Raw genomic sequence first — 17,800 nt, 5'->3', positions numbered from 1 at the left:
CAATTTAAAGAACTAACAAAAAACATTTATTTGATCATTCTGGGAAAAAAGACCATTCAAAGCAGCTGCTATCACAGTTACCATCTCCTCTGAAAATGATGTCCACGGTATGGATATGTCATTCACTACTGACTGGTTAAAGCTTTCATATCAGGCCAAATAGGATGAAACTTTTTTTAGTCTAATCAGGCTAGTGCAGACCAAACCAGGTCTAGTTGGTGAATGAATATTGGACTTGCATGACCCCAGATGAATGGTAATTTGATGCTGTGTCTGCTGGGTGTGAAAGTAGACATTTGTTATTGCTGACATGTTAGCTAGTGATATGTAATGCTGTATCCTTTAGCATGTTTTCAATGTTTTCTGCCCCTAGTGGCAAAAAATGTGATTAATGCAGCTTTAACATGCACATGATATTAAAATGTGTTTGTAAGTATTAAAACTAAATTTGAGAACTCCCCCTTCTGTTCACTAAGAAGATAATTCTACTAGTCAGTTTTTCTCCATATCAGCATTTAGCCAATGTGGGATTATTGCTTACGTGCAGTACATGAGGGTACATGAAATAGGGAACAGTGAAGTATTGTGTGGAAACAATAGGTTACTCCTTTAAAATGCATTCAGCAGTAATAGGAACCTCTTGCCTGTCTCATAGCTCTTGCTCCACACTCTGATATGCATCACTTCCTCATGAATTCAGATTTAGTAATACATCCTAGCACCCTCTGATTTTCACAATGCACCACTTCCTGGAAGGCCTAGCCATTTTGTTGTAGTTTCATCTTCTTTGGGCTGAACAGCTCTAAGCCCCATTAAGTCAGCCTGAAACTCAGCTCCAGTTATTGGCTCATTAAAATTGGAGCCAGTTCTCGAAAGGGGTGGAATGGCTGTATCATTTACTTCTAAATCCAATAGCAATTTGTTGCTCAAACTCGAATTGCAGAGTATTTGTGCACATGGGGAAATCACTAATTGAAACAATAAATGTAGGGAAAAGAGATGGAATTAAAACTAGTGCAAAAGGCCACCCATGAGGAGCTGAGTTGCAGACCAGTAACTTAGAGAGGAACAGAGTGAGGAGGGAGACTAAAAGTGTCCTATTTCAACACTTTCCCCACTTTGTCCACATTGAGTATTGTCTTTTTTCCACTACAGACATGTCAATGCAAATACATTCAAATCAACAAAGAGCAAGAAAATGTTCTTTTTCAAAGTAAGTACATTACATTAATATATGACAATGTGTACACACTGTAAATAGGGAAGCAACTTGAGAATGTTTTTTGTGTTTCAGGGTCACATTTAACACCTGGAAGCATTTTATTTTTAGTTTCCCATGACGAGGGTGAATATTTAGTCATTTTATTAGTTGCTGTTTGTTTGTCTGTTTTGCAGGGAAGGAAAGGGGACGTCTCCCTCTTTTCTAGTAGGGAGTGAAGCGACTGCACCCTCCTCTGTAAAGGCTAGCCTGCAACATCAAAGATGAAAAAGTTCCAATCAGTATTCAATGTAGAACCTTTGTTTGTAATATTGATATGGAAAATGGACTCCTCTATTTCCTCCTTAGAAGTATTCCTCCCTTTTCCCACTTGCCTCTTGTTTAATTTAGAGTGATTTGTGCACAAGGTAGAAAGGAAATTTGCCAAGTGAGAGAATGTGATTCTCTGTGTGTGATTGCTGTATGTATATGAGCATGGATTTATAAGTACGATTCTGCCAGCGAGAAACACAATACAAGCTAAATGAGCTCTTTAGGCCCAGTTTCATCTTGGAAAAAAACACTGTTTGTATTTTGAGTAAAAGAACACAGCACTTCTGCAAATGTTCCAGCTTTAGGCCACTGTCAATATCATCTTATTCCAGAAGTGCTGTTATTTAGCACCACAACCATTTTCAATTCCAGAAACTCTTCAGTGAACTCACAAGTAAAGAATAACAATAAACAAATGTTCATAATGCAAAAAAAATATATATTGTGGCTTGTCCTTTACTGTATGTTCAGTAGTTCAACTAGATAGGTGATAAAAGCTGAGTTATGGTCTTTCTATTCCAGACAAAAACAAGATTGTTTTCTAAATCTAATTCCTCCTGTGAAACTGATCAGAGACATGTCTCCATATTCCAGGTACCAGGGCTGTTATTAGACCAACCCTGTCATCAATAATTGACAATTCTTCAAATGGTTAATGGAAAATGAATTATGGTTATAGTATTGTTCTTAATAGGCAACTAAAAGACTTGGTTGTGGTTAATATAAAGGCAAACATTATAACTGGTCTGCGATTGGACCATGAACTCATGCATGAAAGTCTAACATACTACACTCACCCAACCTCCACAGCTTTACTTTCCGCCACATTTCATAAAAGACAAACTACTTCCTGCACTGACAATGAATGTTGATATTGGACATAAATAATAAACTGCAGAAACACCCAATATGGATGGGATTTTTGGGATACTGGTACAGATACATAAAAGCACTGCATGAAAATATAGAACCACCTGATTCATTTCAAAAGGTGCCCCAGGGTAGCAATGCAGAAGACTTTCTGTCCAAAAAGTCTAACAGTCCAAAAAGCCTGCACCAAGAGGTCTGACAGGTTTCCACAAGAATAGGTCAATCTAATCCAGAATAGCTCACCCTGTATACAGCCACACAGAGTATTAGCCTAAACTCACTTGACCTGATAGAAGCAGCAATGAAAAATGATCTATAATTAACTTTTCTCTTTATGTAGAAAACAGAACATAAGAACCACACAAGGCACAATGAGTGGATTCAGTAGCATTTCAATTTTGCTCATCTAAAGAAATTGTGGGTCCAATAATTCACTTATCAAACCCATAAATCTACCTTTTTAAAGATAAAGATAACCTAGATCTAACAAGTTCGGTCTTATTAAGTTTGGTTTGGAGCTAAAGCTCATAATGCAAGGCACGATAAAGTTTTAGAATAATTGTTTTTTTTTTTTTTTTAACTGAGAATCAGGAGCAAAGATTAGTTGAGAGGGATTTGGATATGGGAGGATGGGGAAAAGGAGGAGTAATTTGAATACAAAAGAGAAAAAAGTACAGACTAATAAGGAGGAAAACACAGGCCACTGTTTTAATTAAGTAAATGAAGAGGAAAAAAATGGTCGTAATTAATGAAAGCTTTTAGCTAGCAGCTGTACTAAGGAAGCAAGAGGAGTGTTTGGGGGATACATTGGGGAGGTGGTAGGGCTTTCGATTTCTATCAAAACAGGCACTTCACTACTCAGTATCAACTCTCATCTGTCTAGAGTCCAAGAGCAGTTCCAGCAGCATCCACTTTACCACAAAAAACTATTATTCTCCCTCTCCTTCTCCTACTTTTCCATCTTTTGTGGACAATCTTTTTTTCTTTTTACTTTAATCTCCTGTCGAAGCATGTACTTGATTGTCGTTAATCTTTGGAGGAAGTCACTATTCCCACCCACGAAAGAAAACAAATTGTACTTTCTCTTTCTCCCCCATCTTCTGGGGTGACCTGTTTCTTTCGTCAGAAACATTTTTTTCATCTTTGATGTTAGCTGCAAAGCTAGCTAAAAACAAACATTAACCATTCGACTATCTCCCCGTGCAGAATTTGAAGAGACTGTTTCCTGTGGGAAGGAGATCTCAGTCTTGATTTGATTTCAAGCAAGAAGCTTCAGGCCAATGAAATTGAATGGGGAGTTTGAGAATAAGGCAATGTCCCTTTTTCATTTACTGAAGTGGCAAAGCTTCACATTAAACATTAAAATGGATCTCTCAGAGGGAAACACAACTCAGAAACAATAAGTTGAAGAGTAATAATATTCTCTGTTGAAGATCAGCAAATGATTTAATTTGAGTTATTCATTTATTGTTAATAGTTCAGCAGACCGTGTCTGATGTAAAATGGGTCTCCCTTAAAGTTAACCATCCATGTGTCCACATGATGCAGTTCATCATGATACCTCATACAGTGTGGTACATTATTCAGACAGTCAGCAGCTAAGTAACAGGGAACAGACTCACCATAGTGCCCACACTGTATGTGGCTGCAGGACCAATCGTGTGATGATATGGGTCTGCTGTTGCATAGACTCTGCCATAACTACAGAGGAGAAAAGAGGAAGAAACAGTGTTAACTATGACAATACAGTAGGGTCTTCACGACTTCTGCCTTTTAGTAACCGAAGTATGATCTTTTCCTAAACCTAGCCAAACTGTGACCATTTGACAACATTAATAAGATTCCAAAAGTCATACTATGTCATAATGTGTGACCTGTTTGTCAGCAAGCTTTATTTTGCAAGTCTAACCGGATGTTGTATATTATGTATTTTTGTTAACTTGACTACAGAGCCCTTTATGTCCAGTTTGAAGCTTCAGGCCAATGACCAAACTCACGAATTTGATGAGCTGGGAAGGAGAATGTGTTTCAGAGTGTTCTTGTGGTTTTGATAGTCAACTTGTCGACCAGTAGATTATTCTCTGAAACTCTATAATACAGTAAAAAACGATGGCCATTCACTCGATGGAAATTGCTCTGGTGTTGTGTCGAGTTTATTCCCCAGTTGATATGTGATGGTTCAAAACCAACATTCTTTCTACTAGATTAGTAAGTAACAAAACCTGCCAACTTACTGATATAACCGGGTGTTTTACTCTGCCATAGCGCTGAAATCAGGGTTTTCTAGGTCAAATTGGGATTCTTAAGTTTTTTTTTATTTGGATGGTAGCCACACCATTAGTGGTAGTCATGATGCTAATGCTTCGTTGGTGACAGCTGCACAAACACAGGGAAATGCTAGGAGGGGAAATTTGAGAAGTTGGTCTGTTTCGGCTTTAATTAAACATTGTTTTCTATAAAGGACTATGCAGCATGGAAGTTAAGAGATAAAACTAGATACAGCTTTTGGTTAACAAAAGTTAACTCATAGTTATTTTAAATTTAGAGTTCTACATTTTTCTCCACTTCCCATTGTGTGAATGTAGTATGTATTTACCACCTGCTAGGAACTCCTAACAGGCTGGAAACACTGGCTGCGTGAGCAGCATGTGTTCGTGTCGAAAGGTCATGCTTTCAATTTCGCTGTCCATGTTGGAGGAGGCACCCTGCTAGTGTGACTCAAGCGTCTCATGCACGTGTCAAGTGAGGCTGTAACAGCGCGTAACATAGAGATTTGGAGTCTTGCCTACTTTTACTGCCAATATTGATCTGAATCTGTAGAATACTGTATGTCACAGACATGAAGAGGATACACACAACAGGTGAAGGCCAGTTTTTTCCTGTGCACTCACCTTTTCTTTCTCTCCATCCCTCTCTCTCTCTTGCAGTAGATTTGGAATGACATTTTGACTTAATCCATAAACATAAATCTATGGATTTGAACCAGTGCATCCAAAGGGGATTATTAATCAGTTGGGAAATTCTGTTTTCCCCTTCCCCAGACATAAACCTTGTGCATGTCTGCTTTGATTGAATAGATTTGACAATGTATAGGGAGTGCCAACCAGCCACAATGAGTATGCATGAGACACATAATGCATTTGGTTGTCTATTTTAACTGGGGTCCGGAGGCGAGATCTATAATCATTTCCCCCTCTCACTCCCGCTAAGGACAGACCTATAGGATGAAAATGCAATCGATGTCTCCCCATAAATGAATGTTGTAACAGTGAGAGTGTGTGATTGCAAAGATTTGTTTTACCCATTTCATTTATGAGAAAAAGGGGATGAGGGTTTTATCTTCCGGAAGGATTGTGATAAAAGGAACGTCAGCCAGAGAGGGAAAAGAGAGAAAAAGATAAGAAAAGAAATTTGCAGTGTTATAAGAGTAGGAAATGGCTGAGGGGAGGGAGAAATAAGATTATGATTAAGGCAAAAAAGGAGAAAAGTCATCTTTTGGGTTGGAGAAACAGACAGAAGACATTGGTGGAAAGGAAATATAGGTTAGTAAAGAGAAAAAAATATTTGGAGAAAAGAGGTTTGAACAATGGACGCAGAGTAAAAGTTTTTTCCCACCAGTGCTATGTGGAAATGCAGTGCGGCAATACGGAAAATCTGCATCAGTTTTTCCACATAACAACTATGCATGTCTGATCTGGTGCGAATTATTTGCAGTGGCATTGTTTCGTTTTTATACATTTCCATGTGATTTTTCCAGAAAAAAAATCCTTAGTTGGTATGTATTCTTTAAGAAGGTAAAATACAGAAGCAAAGAATGTTGAATAGATCTAGTATGGTGCCCCATACCACCCCCCCTTTGATGCTGTCTTCTTCTTCATCTCCTTCTCATCGTCTCTGTCCCCACTTACTGCCATCTCTCCCTGTATCTCTCTCTGTCTGTCTCCTGAGGCTTATTTCCAGTCTTTTTTAACAGCATTGACTTGGAACTAATCCCGTACCTCAACGCCCCTCTATTTTTTTCATTCCACCCCTCCATCCCTCTTTCCCTGATGGCACAGAATATTTAGATTCCTCTCTTCCTGTTGTGTTTGTTTATCCTCTAAAAGTCGTTGTAGGTCTGGAGTGCAAAGATAAGGGGATGCATGGGTGCACTACTATATGTTTGACTGTGTTACAGAGGGAGACCTTAGGAAAGGATAGCAGGGAAGGAAGAGGTGTTAGTGTTTTGGCTGCAAATACTAATCATTTTCCATCCATGATAGATCCCTATCAGTTTTTGATTAGTCTCAGTCCAATCTCACATATATATTGCTAAAATTAGTGTGACTCACCCTTTCTGGTGAAATAGTAAATGATATAAGTTCCAAAATGAACAAAAGTTTTCATAGAAATCATAAAAAAAAAGATATTCTCACTACTCACTATCTACAAAGATACACCCCTCGACCCCTCGAGTGTCCGTTTTCCATGTTAAGGGCTCTGCAGTCAAGTTAGCAATAATATGTAATACACTTTGGGCTCAATCTTACACTGTATGTAGCGCAGCAAGAGTCATTGCTAGTTTCAGACCAATGCAGTGGTCATTTTCACGCCCAGTGCCCATGTTGTGTAAATAGCAAATGTACCTGTGCCCACCTGTGCGCCTCTGGGCGTGTTGGTGTTTAAGTGAGGTGTGGTCAGGTGCACTGATTGCAGATTGTTATCTTGAGGCAGCAGAGAGCGACTGCGCCATAGACCAACAAAAAGCTGGTCTAAGTCAAAGGAGTAGTGTGTTTCCTGCTATTTAAAAAGGGCATTATTCAGATAGTAACATGTGCCTATACAGGCAGTTTCACAACACACATACTCTGATTTTATGATAAGAGAGGCTGCTTTCAGTTATTAAGAACGTTTCAATGAACGCAGTAATGTCACTGCAGCCAATACTGTGGTACATTTAATCAGCAAACCTAAAAGCTGCAGTTATAAACTCTTCAAAGGAAACAGGGTACACTTTTATCTTGTGAAATAAATATTGTTAAACAGGATTTATCAGGACAGCTGTGTTATGTTTTTGTACTGGCAAAAGCAGAGACGAGCAGTTGCGTAAAGAAAAAAGGTTTCATTTCAGCAATTAAGGGGAATGACGAAGACGAGGGCAGGCAGTTGAGCAGGGGGAGACAAGCTCCAGAGTTGAATGGACTCACTGGGAAGAAGCAGGCAGCACAGGTGACCTAGAGAGGACAATGGCGCTGAAGGCTGAACAGAGCGATGCCAGAGAAATCAGTAGTACCAGTCTGATCAGAGTGCCGATCAAACATGGTGGCGTGCACAGTTGCAGCGGCCTCTCCGGACCCCGAGAAACCAGTGTTACCAGAGAAATCAGTGATAGTAGAGAAACCAGTGTTACCAGAATGTGTGTGACCTCATTCTCTATATTTATATATATATGTATATTTATATATTTTTTTCTCTGTTGCACTAGTAGTTGGGAAAAGGAGAACCGATATTTTACACCTCTGTGTATTTTTGACATATTGTGGAAATGACAATAAAGTTGACCTTGAACCATGGTCAAGCCCCCAAGTAGACAAAAACAAAGGAGTTGAGTAGGTGCCGGAAAATGTTTTTGATGAGTGCTTGAAAAACTGCGGGGGCATCGTGAAACAAGAGTCAACATTGGAGTGGCTGTTCAATGATGGAGACAACTGATGGAGTCGAAGGCCTGAAGACAGACTCCATGGTAGCTGTGTCTCTGTTGGACAGGTAATGAGCTGGTTTGTTTTGGTGGGGAAATGTATTATTACTCTGCATTATGTAGTCAGCGTAGCTAACGTTAGCTCCTTATGTTACTGTCGTATTTATTTGCTCATCATTAGCATCGTCAGCTTGTAGCTAACATTAGCTAGCTACCGTTTACACGCAGGCCAACGTTTACACGTACCGTGGATCTAATACCATGTAGCAGTGTTCACACATGCAATGCTGCCCTGGGCTGTTTGGACATCAGCCAGACGAGCTGTATGTGAGAGGTGGACTAATTATTGTGTGCTACACATGTTAAAGGCCAAGTCCACTGTACAGAGGTCATGGGAGGACTGCATATATCTGTGAATATAGTTTGCATTGTAGTTGTAAGCAGATGTTGTTGGATGGTATTTATGTGATGTTCATTCATATAGACTTTGAACTGGATGTTTTACAAATGTGCTGATTTTGCTTATTTCTGTGTCCTATTGTTATGAGAGTTACGCATCAACTTCCAGCCTTGAAGCGTCAGTTCACAACAGAACCATGCCCTCATGTTTCCACTGATTCTGCAGTCTCTCTCTGACAGGTGAGTGTAACTTGATGCTGGTAGCAACATGGGTCAGTCCACTGTTATTCATGTAATATGTGCCTTTGATGGATACATTTTATATATGCATGTGCCCTCTTTCAGATCAAGTTGGCTTGCTTTATGTGCACAAGTGTGCTCCTTAGCAGGGATACAATACAAAAAGGAATGGCATCATTTCATTAGCTGCACCAGGGAAATGCTTCAAGTACTGGTCCTAGCAGTCACATGTTAGCCTACCGATTGAGACTATTGCATATTAGTAAGACATTTTTTTAAGAAAATAGACTTTGCATTTCAGTTCATGGTCTGAATTAACAATCCCTATAAATAATCACTTGCCACCCATCACATAAGCTTCCCATCACCCACCTAACTGCAGACTTTTTTTTTTTTTTACATAGCAACAATCCTGTGTTGTCTTTGAAAGAATGAATAACAGTTTTATGCCCCATAAACACATTCAGATGTAACTTTATGTCCTGTAAACACATTTAGTTCTCCATCCTTGTACAACAGAAAGCCCAGCAAGTAGAGCTGAGAATGTCAAACTATGTAAATTACTCTGAAAGTGACATTTCGCTAACCCCCCCAAAAAGTAGAATTGGTAAATATGAGATGACTGTAAATGGCACAATTCTGATGTTACAGAGGTTATTTCTGGTTGCATTCAGCAATATTTGTCACTGCATAAAATGCAAACAAAGTTGTGGTGTTATAATAAATTGAAAGTAATTACAAGGTCCTTGAAACGCTGTATTTACTGTTAGATAAGTAATAGTGCGATTCTATCTACAGGACAGTCACTGCCAAAACAGTAGAGGATCGAGAAAGCACCGACATCAACAGCCTAACCTGTTGGTCAACACTGATCTGTGTTCATAATCAGTCAACAAACCTCTGGACGTCCTTCCTGTATATAGCTGTTTATGCTAATTTTCTGTATATTGTCTAAACGATAAAAGGTATACTATTTTATTATTATTTTTTTACATGTGTTCCAAAAAAATAATAAACAAGAGTCTTATCTTATTCAGTTGTTATTATCAGTGCATCACGCAAAGTGAAAAAACTTTAATGGGATGGTTGTTTATGCTGGAAGAGTAAAGAAAAGGCACTTATAATTTTCAAGACTTTATTCAAACAAGTAGTAAATACAGAACAACAAATAAATAGTGTCAGGCAGAGTTCCAGCACTCGATGTGATTGCTCCAAATGTAGTCCTTAAATTCTGGCCTGTAAAGCAACAGATGAGCAACATGATTAGATATTTTTATGGAACAGAGCTCGACTGTCCTATACTTTACTACACTTTAGACATTCCTGGACAAACTGTACAGATGTCCCAGTTGATATAACATTTTCTTGAAGTACCAGCGCTTTATCTTTACATTTTTCTACTTACTGTGTTTATTGTTGTGCACCAAAACACAAATTCAAATGGTGAAAAACTACTTGGCAAAAAATGTGATTCTGATTAGGGTGCTTGTGTGTCCAAGTTACATGCCTGGTCAATATACTGTACAAACACAAGTAGTTTAGCTGCTGGATAGACAGCGAGATCCTCCCAGTGGCATTGGCAGGTAGTGGCACTGCAGTGGCAGTCTGCGGCAACCTGTGGCATGTCCGTGGCATCTCCTGGCACCAACCTGTGGCATGTCCGTGGCATCTCCTGGCACCAACCTGTGGCATGTCCGTGGCATCTCCTGGCACCCACTCGGCAGTTCAGAAACGCCTCCCTTGACTCGCTGCCAATAAGGGCGGGACCACATTTCCTGGGAAAATCCACTGGTCTGTGTTGTTGTTATGACAGTCACTCTGCTTTCAGGTGATTGTTTAGTAGTATGTTCTACTTTTTAGTGCTATTTCTATTTACTTAACCTTATTGGCAGCGAGTCAAGGGAGGCGTTTCTGAACTGCCGAGCGGGTGCCAGGAGATGCCATGGACATGCCACAGGTTGGTGCCAGGAGATGCCACGGACATGCCACAGGTTGGTGCCAGGAGATGCCACGGACATGCCACATGTTGCTGCAGACTGCCACAGACTGCCACTGGGGTGCCACTACCTGCCAATGCCACTGGGGGGATCTCAGTGCTGCTGTAGCAGTAGGTGGTGTTTATCAGAAAAAAGCACAGTAATGTTCTACTTTAGATGCTGACCTGCTCATGTGCAATCCTTTGAGCTTGAAGATCTTCTACTCGACGTATGAACATCTGCTCCTTAACCGTGCGACAGGTCCCACGTCCACGGCCTCTGCCTCCACTTCCTCGGACACTGCTGGTTGTCCTCCTGTCGTCCTCTCTGATGTGATGATGTGCTTCGCTCTGGCATGTCTTCAGAGTCAACGATGCTCTCATTGTGGAAGCTCTAACATGCAAAACATTGTATCATCATGAGTCCAATACAATATTCATGTTCGTCTGTGAATCAGAGGATAACAAAAAAAACATGTAGCAGGCCCCCCATAGCTTTGCCATTTCTAATGTTACCATAGCCAGCTGCTGCTAGCTAACCAGCAATGAGTTACAACATCAAAATACACTTTCAAAATGTCTGAATGCTAACAAAGCTAGCTTGAAAGCTATCAGTGTTAGAAATGGTTATGTCTGTTGTTTACATTCAATATGATAAGTATTATCATATCATTATCATTATCATCATATTTTTACTTACAGGTGAATGAGACATGAGGTAGTGACTTGTAGTTATTTGTTGTGATGAAAACGACGCACTGGTACTCTTCTTCCCACCACTCGTGAGGACTCGGACTCGGACTCGGACGGCGGTATTCAGCAGTTGTCGGACAGTGCACGTTCGTGGTTTGGAGGGTGCGGCTTTTGAGAGATGCCTGAGTTTAGGGGGTGGGGTTTACTGGCTGGATACTTTCAAAATCTAGCCTGGGCTTTACGGTTTTTCCAACTTACCAACCCCAGCTTGAAATAAAGGTAGTCAAGTTAAACTGAACAAAAACATCCAAGGATTCAACGTTTAAGGTAATGTAGTCTATAAAAATTAGTCTATAAAATTTGTGTGTATGTGATTTACTGGAATTTTTTTTAACCAACCTGTGAAGCCGAAGACAAATTTTAACATTCGTGGACAATAAAGATTATTATTGTTATTAACTTCCCAGAGCCCAGGGTCAAGTCTTCAGACAATGACATAAAACAATAGCTGCTACACAATCTCATATGCCTGAATGTTTTTCATTCTTGTCTTTAACCATGTGGCCACTAGTGTAGAACTTCAATTGCACTCAGTGCTGCAAAAACCAATATAAAATATGAACATGTAATATATGTATTGATAGGTAAGACTGTCGCCTTTTGTGTCATTGTGTTCATGATGAATGAAAAATTAATGCTAATTTTGTAAAAAAAAAAAAAAAAAAAAATTCAGGTACAATACACAACCTGTGTAGTGAGTATACAGCTGAAACCCTAAAAATGTGCTTTCCCCAGGGCATGGGTGTTAAAGGGTTGTTTCACTACAAATGCTATTTAAGAAATGATGGAAGATGGTGAATTTGATAGTCAGTCCTGATTGCTTCCTCTAACCTGGTTTAGTGTAGACAGTTGTCCAGTGCTTGCATGTGGGCACTCTGGAGGGACAGAAAAGAGGGGAGTTTCTCAGTCCTAGCTCATCCACTCCGTATAGGACCTCTCTTATCCTACAATAAATAAAAGTCCTTCACCCCCAGCCTCTATCCCATCTTCTCTCCCCTTTAAATCAGGAGAGCTTAAAAGATAGAATGAGAGAGACACAGTAGGGGTGAAGAGGGATATACAATGCATTGGCCATGGAGGTAAAATGAATAACAGTGAGAGTGAAAAAGAGGGAATGCGTGAAAGGAGAAAAAGACAGGGAATGAAAAAAGTCTTGTAGAGAGAGACGTGCCCCCTCATCTGCCCCGCTCTTCCCCTCTGCTCTGTTCATAATTCTCCCAAGGATGCAGCTCGCTCCCTGCCTCTGATAAATCTTAGATTATCTGAGGCCTACAGGCTCCCACTGTGGTTGTTTCTTATCGGGCCTGACATGCTCAATCTCCCTAAGATAAGCTCCCCAAGCGCCTTCACACACACACACACCTAGACAGCAGTTGTAGCAGGGACATGCAACACTCAAACATTCACTGACACAAACACACAGAGGTATACATGTGTTTTTCTATAAACACATACAGTATCACTGTTGATCTGGAGGACTAGCTATGGACAACTGCACAGGGAGGACAGCAGCAGTCTTTGGCAGGGGTAGGAGGAGGGAAGGTAAGATACAAGGCCCCACAGATTCAGGGATCAGAGGTGAGGGGATGACAGGGAGCTCCAGAGGGAATGACAATTGAAAGACAGAGTGGAACAAACTGCTCTCTCCCGCCTCTGCTGTCTTTTGCTCTGTTTACACATACTGTTTAACAGCAACATGGCAGGATGTTAATTGTCTTTAGTCCTTGATTGATGTTTTTGTACACAATGTAAAAAATATCATAAGCAAGATTAGTTACCTAGCCAGCCATCTTTGGAAGGAAATTACGTTTTCTCGTATCACAAAGCTGTTAAACTGTTCACATAATTTGATTTCAGTTTTTCTCACTTGCTGAGACACATTTCTTGATTTATGCCTTATTTCCCCAAAACTCTAAACACAAAGGCATAACTGCCCACTCATCTTAACAAACTTCAAACTTCCATGTTAAAACTAAACTCTTTGCCTTCAGATAAAAATAACTGATCTACTTACCAATATAAACCAATGGGAAAAACAGTTTGTACGTAAAGAGAGGAGTCATATTTATTCTGCTTCAGCATCCTGTCTCTGGTCTGCGTCACACCTGAGACTCTCATCAACATCACAGCAATATTAGCTCTTGCCAGGCAGTGGAGAAAAAAACACTTGTACTGTGTGCCTTAAAGGAGAAATTCGACATGTTTTATGTGGAAATCCCAATCAGTGTTGATGGTAAATGTAGTCAATTAAGGCAGAAAATCCTCAGTGTGTGATGTCTTGACAGAGAAAGTTCAGTCATTCGAGTTTTCCTGCTTACACAGCCTGCTTACATGTACCAGGATGCATTGCTTCTAAACCTGCCCAGCATGTGGAGGTTGCCATTTCAAATGGGGCTGTGTACAAAAAGGCATCTAAAATGAAGTTAACTGTTATTGCCAGTGAATGGGAAAAAGAAGAATCAATTATATACATATTTGATCTTAGTCTATTCCTGCAGGTAGAATATTCAGACTCATGTAGCCAAAAAATAATAAATAAATGAAGTATGAGAAAAAATATGTCGTCATAATATTTTTTCACAATAAAAACTATGCAGATATGTTTGAATGAATACAACAGACCCAATGATAGTGTATGAAAGGCTTGGCTGAGTGGACCAATGAACTTATAACCATTACTGATGAGTCGCATTACAGCTACAGTCAAATTATTGGTAATTTCAGGCCCTTTTCACACAGAGACTACACATTATTGCCGCAACGAAGGCTCGCCTTTACCCCACCACTGAACCAAGCAGCAACGGCTTGCAGACACTGCACAACCAAAAGAGACATGACACATCATAATGTTGATATCCGTTTTTTTTTTTCGACATACTTCCCGGTTTCTACCTGTTAATCTAAACATGTGCCAGCCAACTGTTTTTTGCTCTAAATTACATAAATACATAGTCACTGTCAGTAAACAGCAGACCCTGTCTGGTTCTCACTCGTGGGGAGGGACGCTGTTTTCTGGGGGAAAGTTCACTGAAGTCTTGGTCGGGAGGGCTCACAGTCGTGATGATTCTTTTCAATACGAGTTGCCAGAGACAGTAACTACAACAACACAATAGTGACGATAGCAGACAAAGACATGGTGAGTTAGTTTTTTGTTTTTTGTTCTGAATCGCATCACATAATCAACTGCGGGAGCCACCTGGTTCTGCTGCCGGGGACAGATACTGTTTTTTGGGCAGAAATGTGACAAAGAGTCAGTAGGACAGACAGGATGACAGCGGCTTTTCCATGTATGGATGCAGCATATTTTTCCTCATAAAAGTTGCCAAAGACACTACCAGTTACCACGTTATTGTTGTTTGGTCCTGTAATGTTGCTTTGTGGGTTGAAGTGTGGGTCATTTCTCTTTTATTTGATGAGTGAAGGATCTGTTTAGCTGTCAGACTGTGAACACCATCAGACTGACACTTGAGCCGTGTTGCCGGCTTTTCCATTCACACAGATGCCGGCTCAACTCTGCTGCGGCTCTGATACTACCTCTGGTGGTAGATCATAGGCAGAGCGAAACTGTCCCCCTCTCTGCATCTGTAACTTTCACACAGACAGCGAGGCGGAGTATCAGCGCATGATTCCCACAGCACATGATTCACACAGCAAAGACAACACAGGAGTGGCTTAGGGACAACTCTGTGAATGTCCTTGAGTGGCTCAGCCAGAGCCCTGACTCGAACCCAATTGAACACCCCTGGAGAAACCTGAATTTGGTTGTCCACCGATAGTCCTCAACCAACCTGACAGAGTTTGGGAGGATCTGCAGAAAATCCCCAAATCCAGGTGTGACACGACAAGCGTCATACCCTAGAAGACTTGATATTGTAATTGCTGCCAAAGGTGCTGCATCTAAGTACTGAGTAAAGGGTCTGCATACTTATGTCAATGTGATATTTCAGTTTTTCCTTTTTAATAAATTTGCGACTTTGTCATTATGGTGTATTAGGTGTAGATTGATGAGGGGAAAACATTCATTTAAACGATTTTAGCATAAGGCTGCAACATAACAGAATTGTCTTGCACCAGGAGGAACCCAGGGCCCACTGTACCAGCGTAAGGTCTGACACTGGCTCAGAGGATTTCATCCCAGTACCTAACAGCAGTCAGGGTACCGTTGGCTATGACATGGAGGTCTGTGCGACCCTCCAAGGACATGCCTCCATCACTGACCCACCACCAAATCGGTCATGCTGGATGATGTTACAGGCAGCATAACATTCACCACTGCTCCCGTCTGTGAAGAGAACTTGAGACTGTGTTGGGAGACACAACTAACCTTCTTGCGACTGAATGTTTGGTGCGCCATCCTGTAGGAGCTGGACTACCTGAGCAACCTGATTGGGCTGTAGGTACCACTTCATGCTACCAGTAGTGACAAGGACACTAGCTGAACACAAAACTAGAGAAGAATCAGAAAGGATAAGGAGAGAGCAATTGTCTGTGGCAATCACATGCAAAACCATTCCCTTTTTGGGGGTCTTGCTTTTGCCTCTCCTGCACCTTTCATTTCCACCAAAACAGGTGACATTGATTCACAATCACTTATGCTTCCTAAATGGACAGATTGATATCCCTGTAGTTTAACTGACTTGGTGTTATACTGTGACGATTAAGTGTTCCCTTAATCTTTTTGAGCAGTGTTAATGCTGGCTGAAAGTACAGGGGCTATCAGACTATTGCTTCTTGGCGGTACAAAGTGGTATTAGAAGACAGGATGGGCCGGAACTAGCTGGTTAGCACGCTAAGTTAAATAGATATCTTTGCAACATAACATTGATGTCTTTGACATAAGGTCAACACTGTTGTTTCTTAATGCTCTGTTGACAATGTTAGTTTTTTGTAATTTTTTGACTATTTTAAACTAAATTTCTGGCAAAAGCTTACAAATTGCTCCCTTAAAATAAAGGTAAGAGAGACACACTAAGTGTTTTGAATCATTGATTGTAAATAAAATCATGATTATTTACAGTAAGGACTTTTAAGTGACCTTCAGGAAGCAAAGGAAAGCCAACATACCTGTCACTGTATGCTGCTGCGGCAGTGCCAGCTGGCTGAGCATATCTGTAAGCTGCATACCCTCCCTGAGGAGAGACAGTGGAAACAAATATCACCTCAACTCGAGGTCAACTAGAAGCAAAAATTGTCACCAAAATGTAGGGGGAAATAAAACAACAGAATTTAGGTAATGCATTGGATCAAATGCTCAAGACAGTCAGTGCAACATTATTTTCTTGACTGATCATAGTGAATAACAATGACTTACATATATTTCTGCCCCATAAAAGCCATCCTGGTAGACCACACTGTTGACAGAGGATATCAAGCATTAAGTAAGTTTTTGGTGTTGAAGTAAAATGAAATGAAAGGGTGATACTGCACTTAGGTCAAGAATTTACTCTCTAAAGAAATTAAAGTACAATATGACTGTTCTGTCTGGTCTGACATCATGTCAGTGGAACTTCAACTGTGTCTGTGTTCATGAAAGTGTCCTACACATGCACAAGAAAATTTTCAGTACTGCTGAAGTGAGCGCACTTATAGGCCTGTACAGTCGTAATGAAACGACATCTGAGGCAAGAGTGCTGAATGTGACATTATTGCAACTTTTGCACAAGACATGTTGGTTCTGCCATTTAGTTTTTGTTGTTGTGCTTTTTTGAAGATAGAAAAGGTAATCAGCCAAAACAATGAAGAATTTCTCTTGGACATGGTATGTTGCCTTGTTTTATTCAGAAGTAAAGTTTCAGATATTTCAGGTACTGAGGAAGAGAGGCATTACCTAAATCATTTCTGAGCACACAGCTGTGGGTGGCTCTTTAGTGGGGAAAGCTGTTCTCTTTGGTATGCAAATAACTTTCTGTAAGCCTTTTCTTGTAACAAGAGAAACCACCATGTTTTAAATACTCACTACAATACTACTTCACATGATGTTTTGTCTGTACTGCTCCCTGGTGGTTGGTATTTAGTATCAAAATAAAAGACTACAAGTCGTTTTAGCATTTTCAGTTTAAACTTTAAACTGTTGACAGCTTAATCAAAGACAATTTCTTTGAAATACCACCTCACACTATTTATCAATGATCCTTCTCCTGCCTTTACTCTCTCTTTTTCTTCTCTATGGCTCCCCTTTACCTTTTAGGTCTCTTGTTCTCTCTTTTTTATTTATTTAATATTCAGTTGTGCAGTAATAAAAAGAAAACAATTAAACAAAGACCACACTTGGACTAACACCCACCTGCTAGCCACCCACCCATCCCCCACCAGCCTTTATGTTCTATTAGTCAGTACAGCGACAAACAAACTAAAT

The 17,800-nt window shown here is 40.3% G+C and overlaps 1 protein-coding gene across 4 annotated transcripts in view; it reads right to left on the bottom strand.

Annotated features, from left to right (window-relative positions):
• Positions 1-1,423: 1,423 nt before the first annotated feature.
• The window catches only part of LOC141016101 (RNA binding protein fox-1 homolog 3-like), a 245,436-nt gene continuing 229,059 nt past the window's right edge, over positions 1,424-17,800 (bottom strand). For 3 of the 4 annotated variants that reach the window (XM_073490360.1, XM_073490358.1, XM_073490359.1), the window contains 4 exons: positions 16,757-16,796; positions 16,510-16,574; positions 4,024-4,102; positions 1,424-1,468 (listed from right to left, as the gene is read on the bottom strand). In XM_073490360.1, coding sequence (XP_073346461.1) covers positions 1,424-1,468; positions 4,024-4,102; positions 16,510-16,574; positions 16,757-16,796 — 229 coding nt within the window. Of the gene's footprint in view, positions 1,469-3,999; positions 4,103-16,509; positions 16,575-16,756; positions 16,797-17,800 lie in introns of those variants that run through there. The other variant, XM_073490361.1, reaches the window with a different exon arrangement.

The sequence above is a fragment of the Pagrus major genome, chromosome 20 (assembly GCF_040436345.1).
Source record: "Pagrus major chromosome 20, Pma_NU_1.0".
Classification (NCBI taxonomy): Eukaryota; Metazoa; Chordata; class Actinopteri; order Spariformes; family Sparidae; genus Pagrus; species Pagrus major.
Note: the sequence above shows the minus strand (reverse complement) of the source record. Positions and strands in the feature narration are given on the sequence as shown.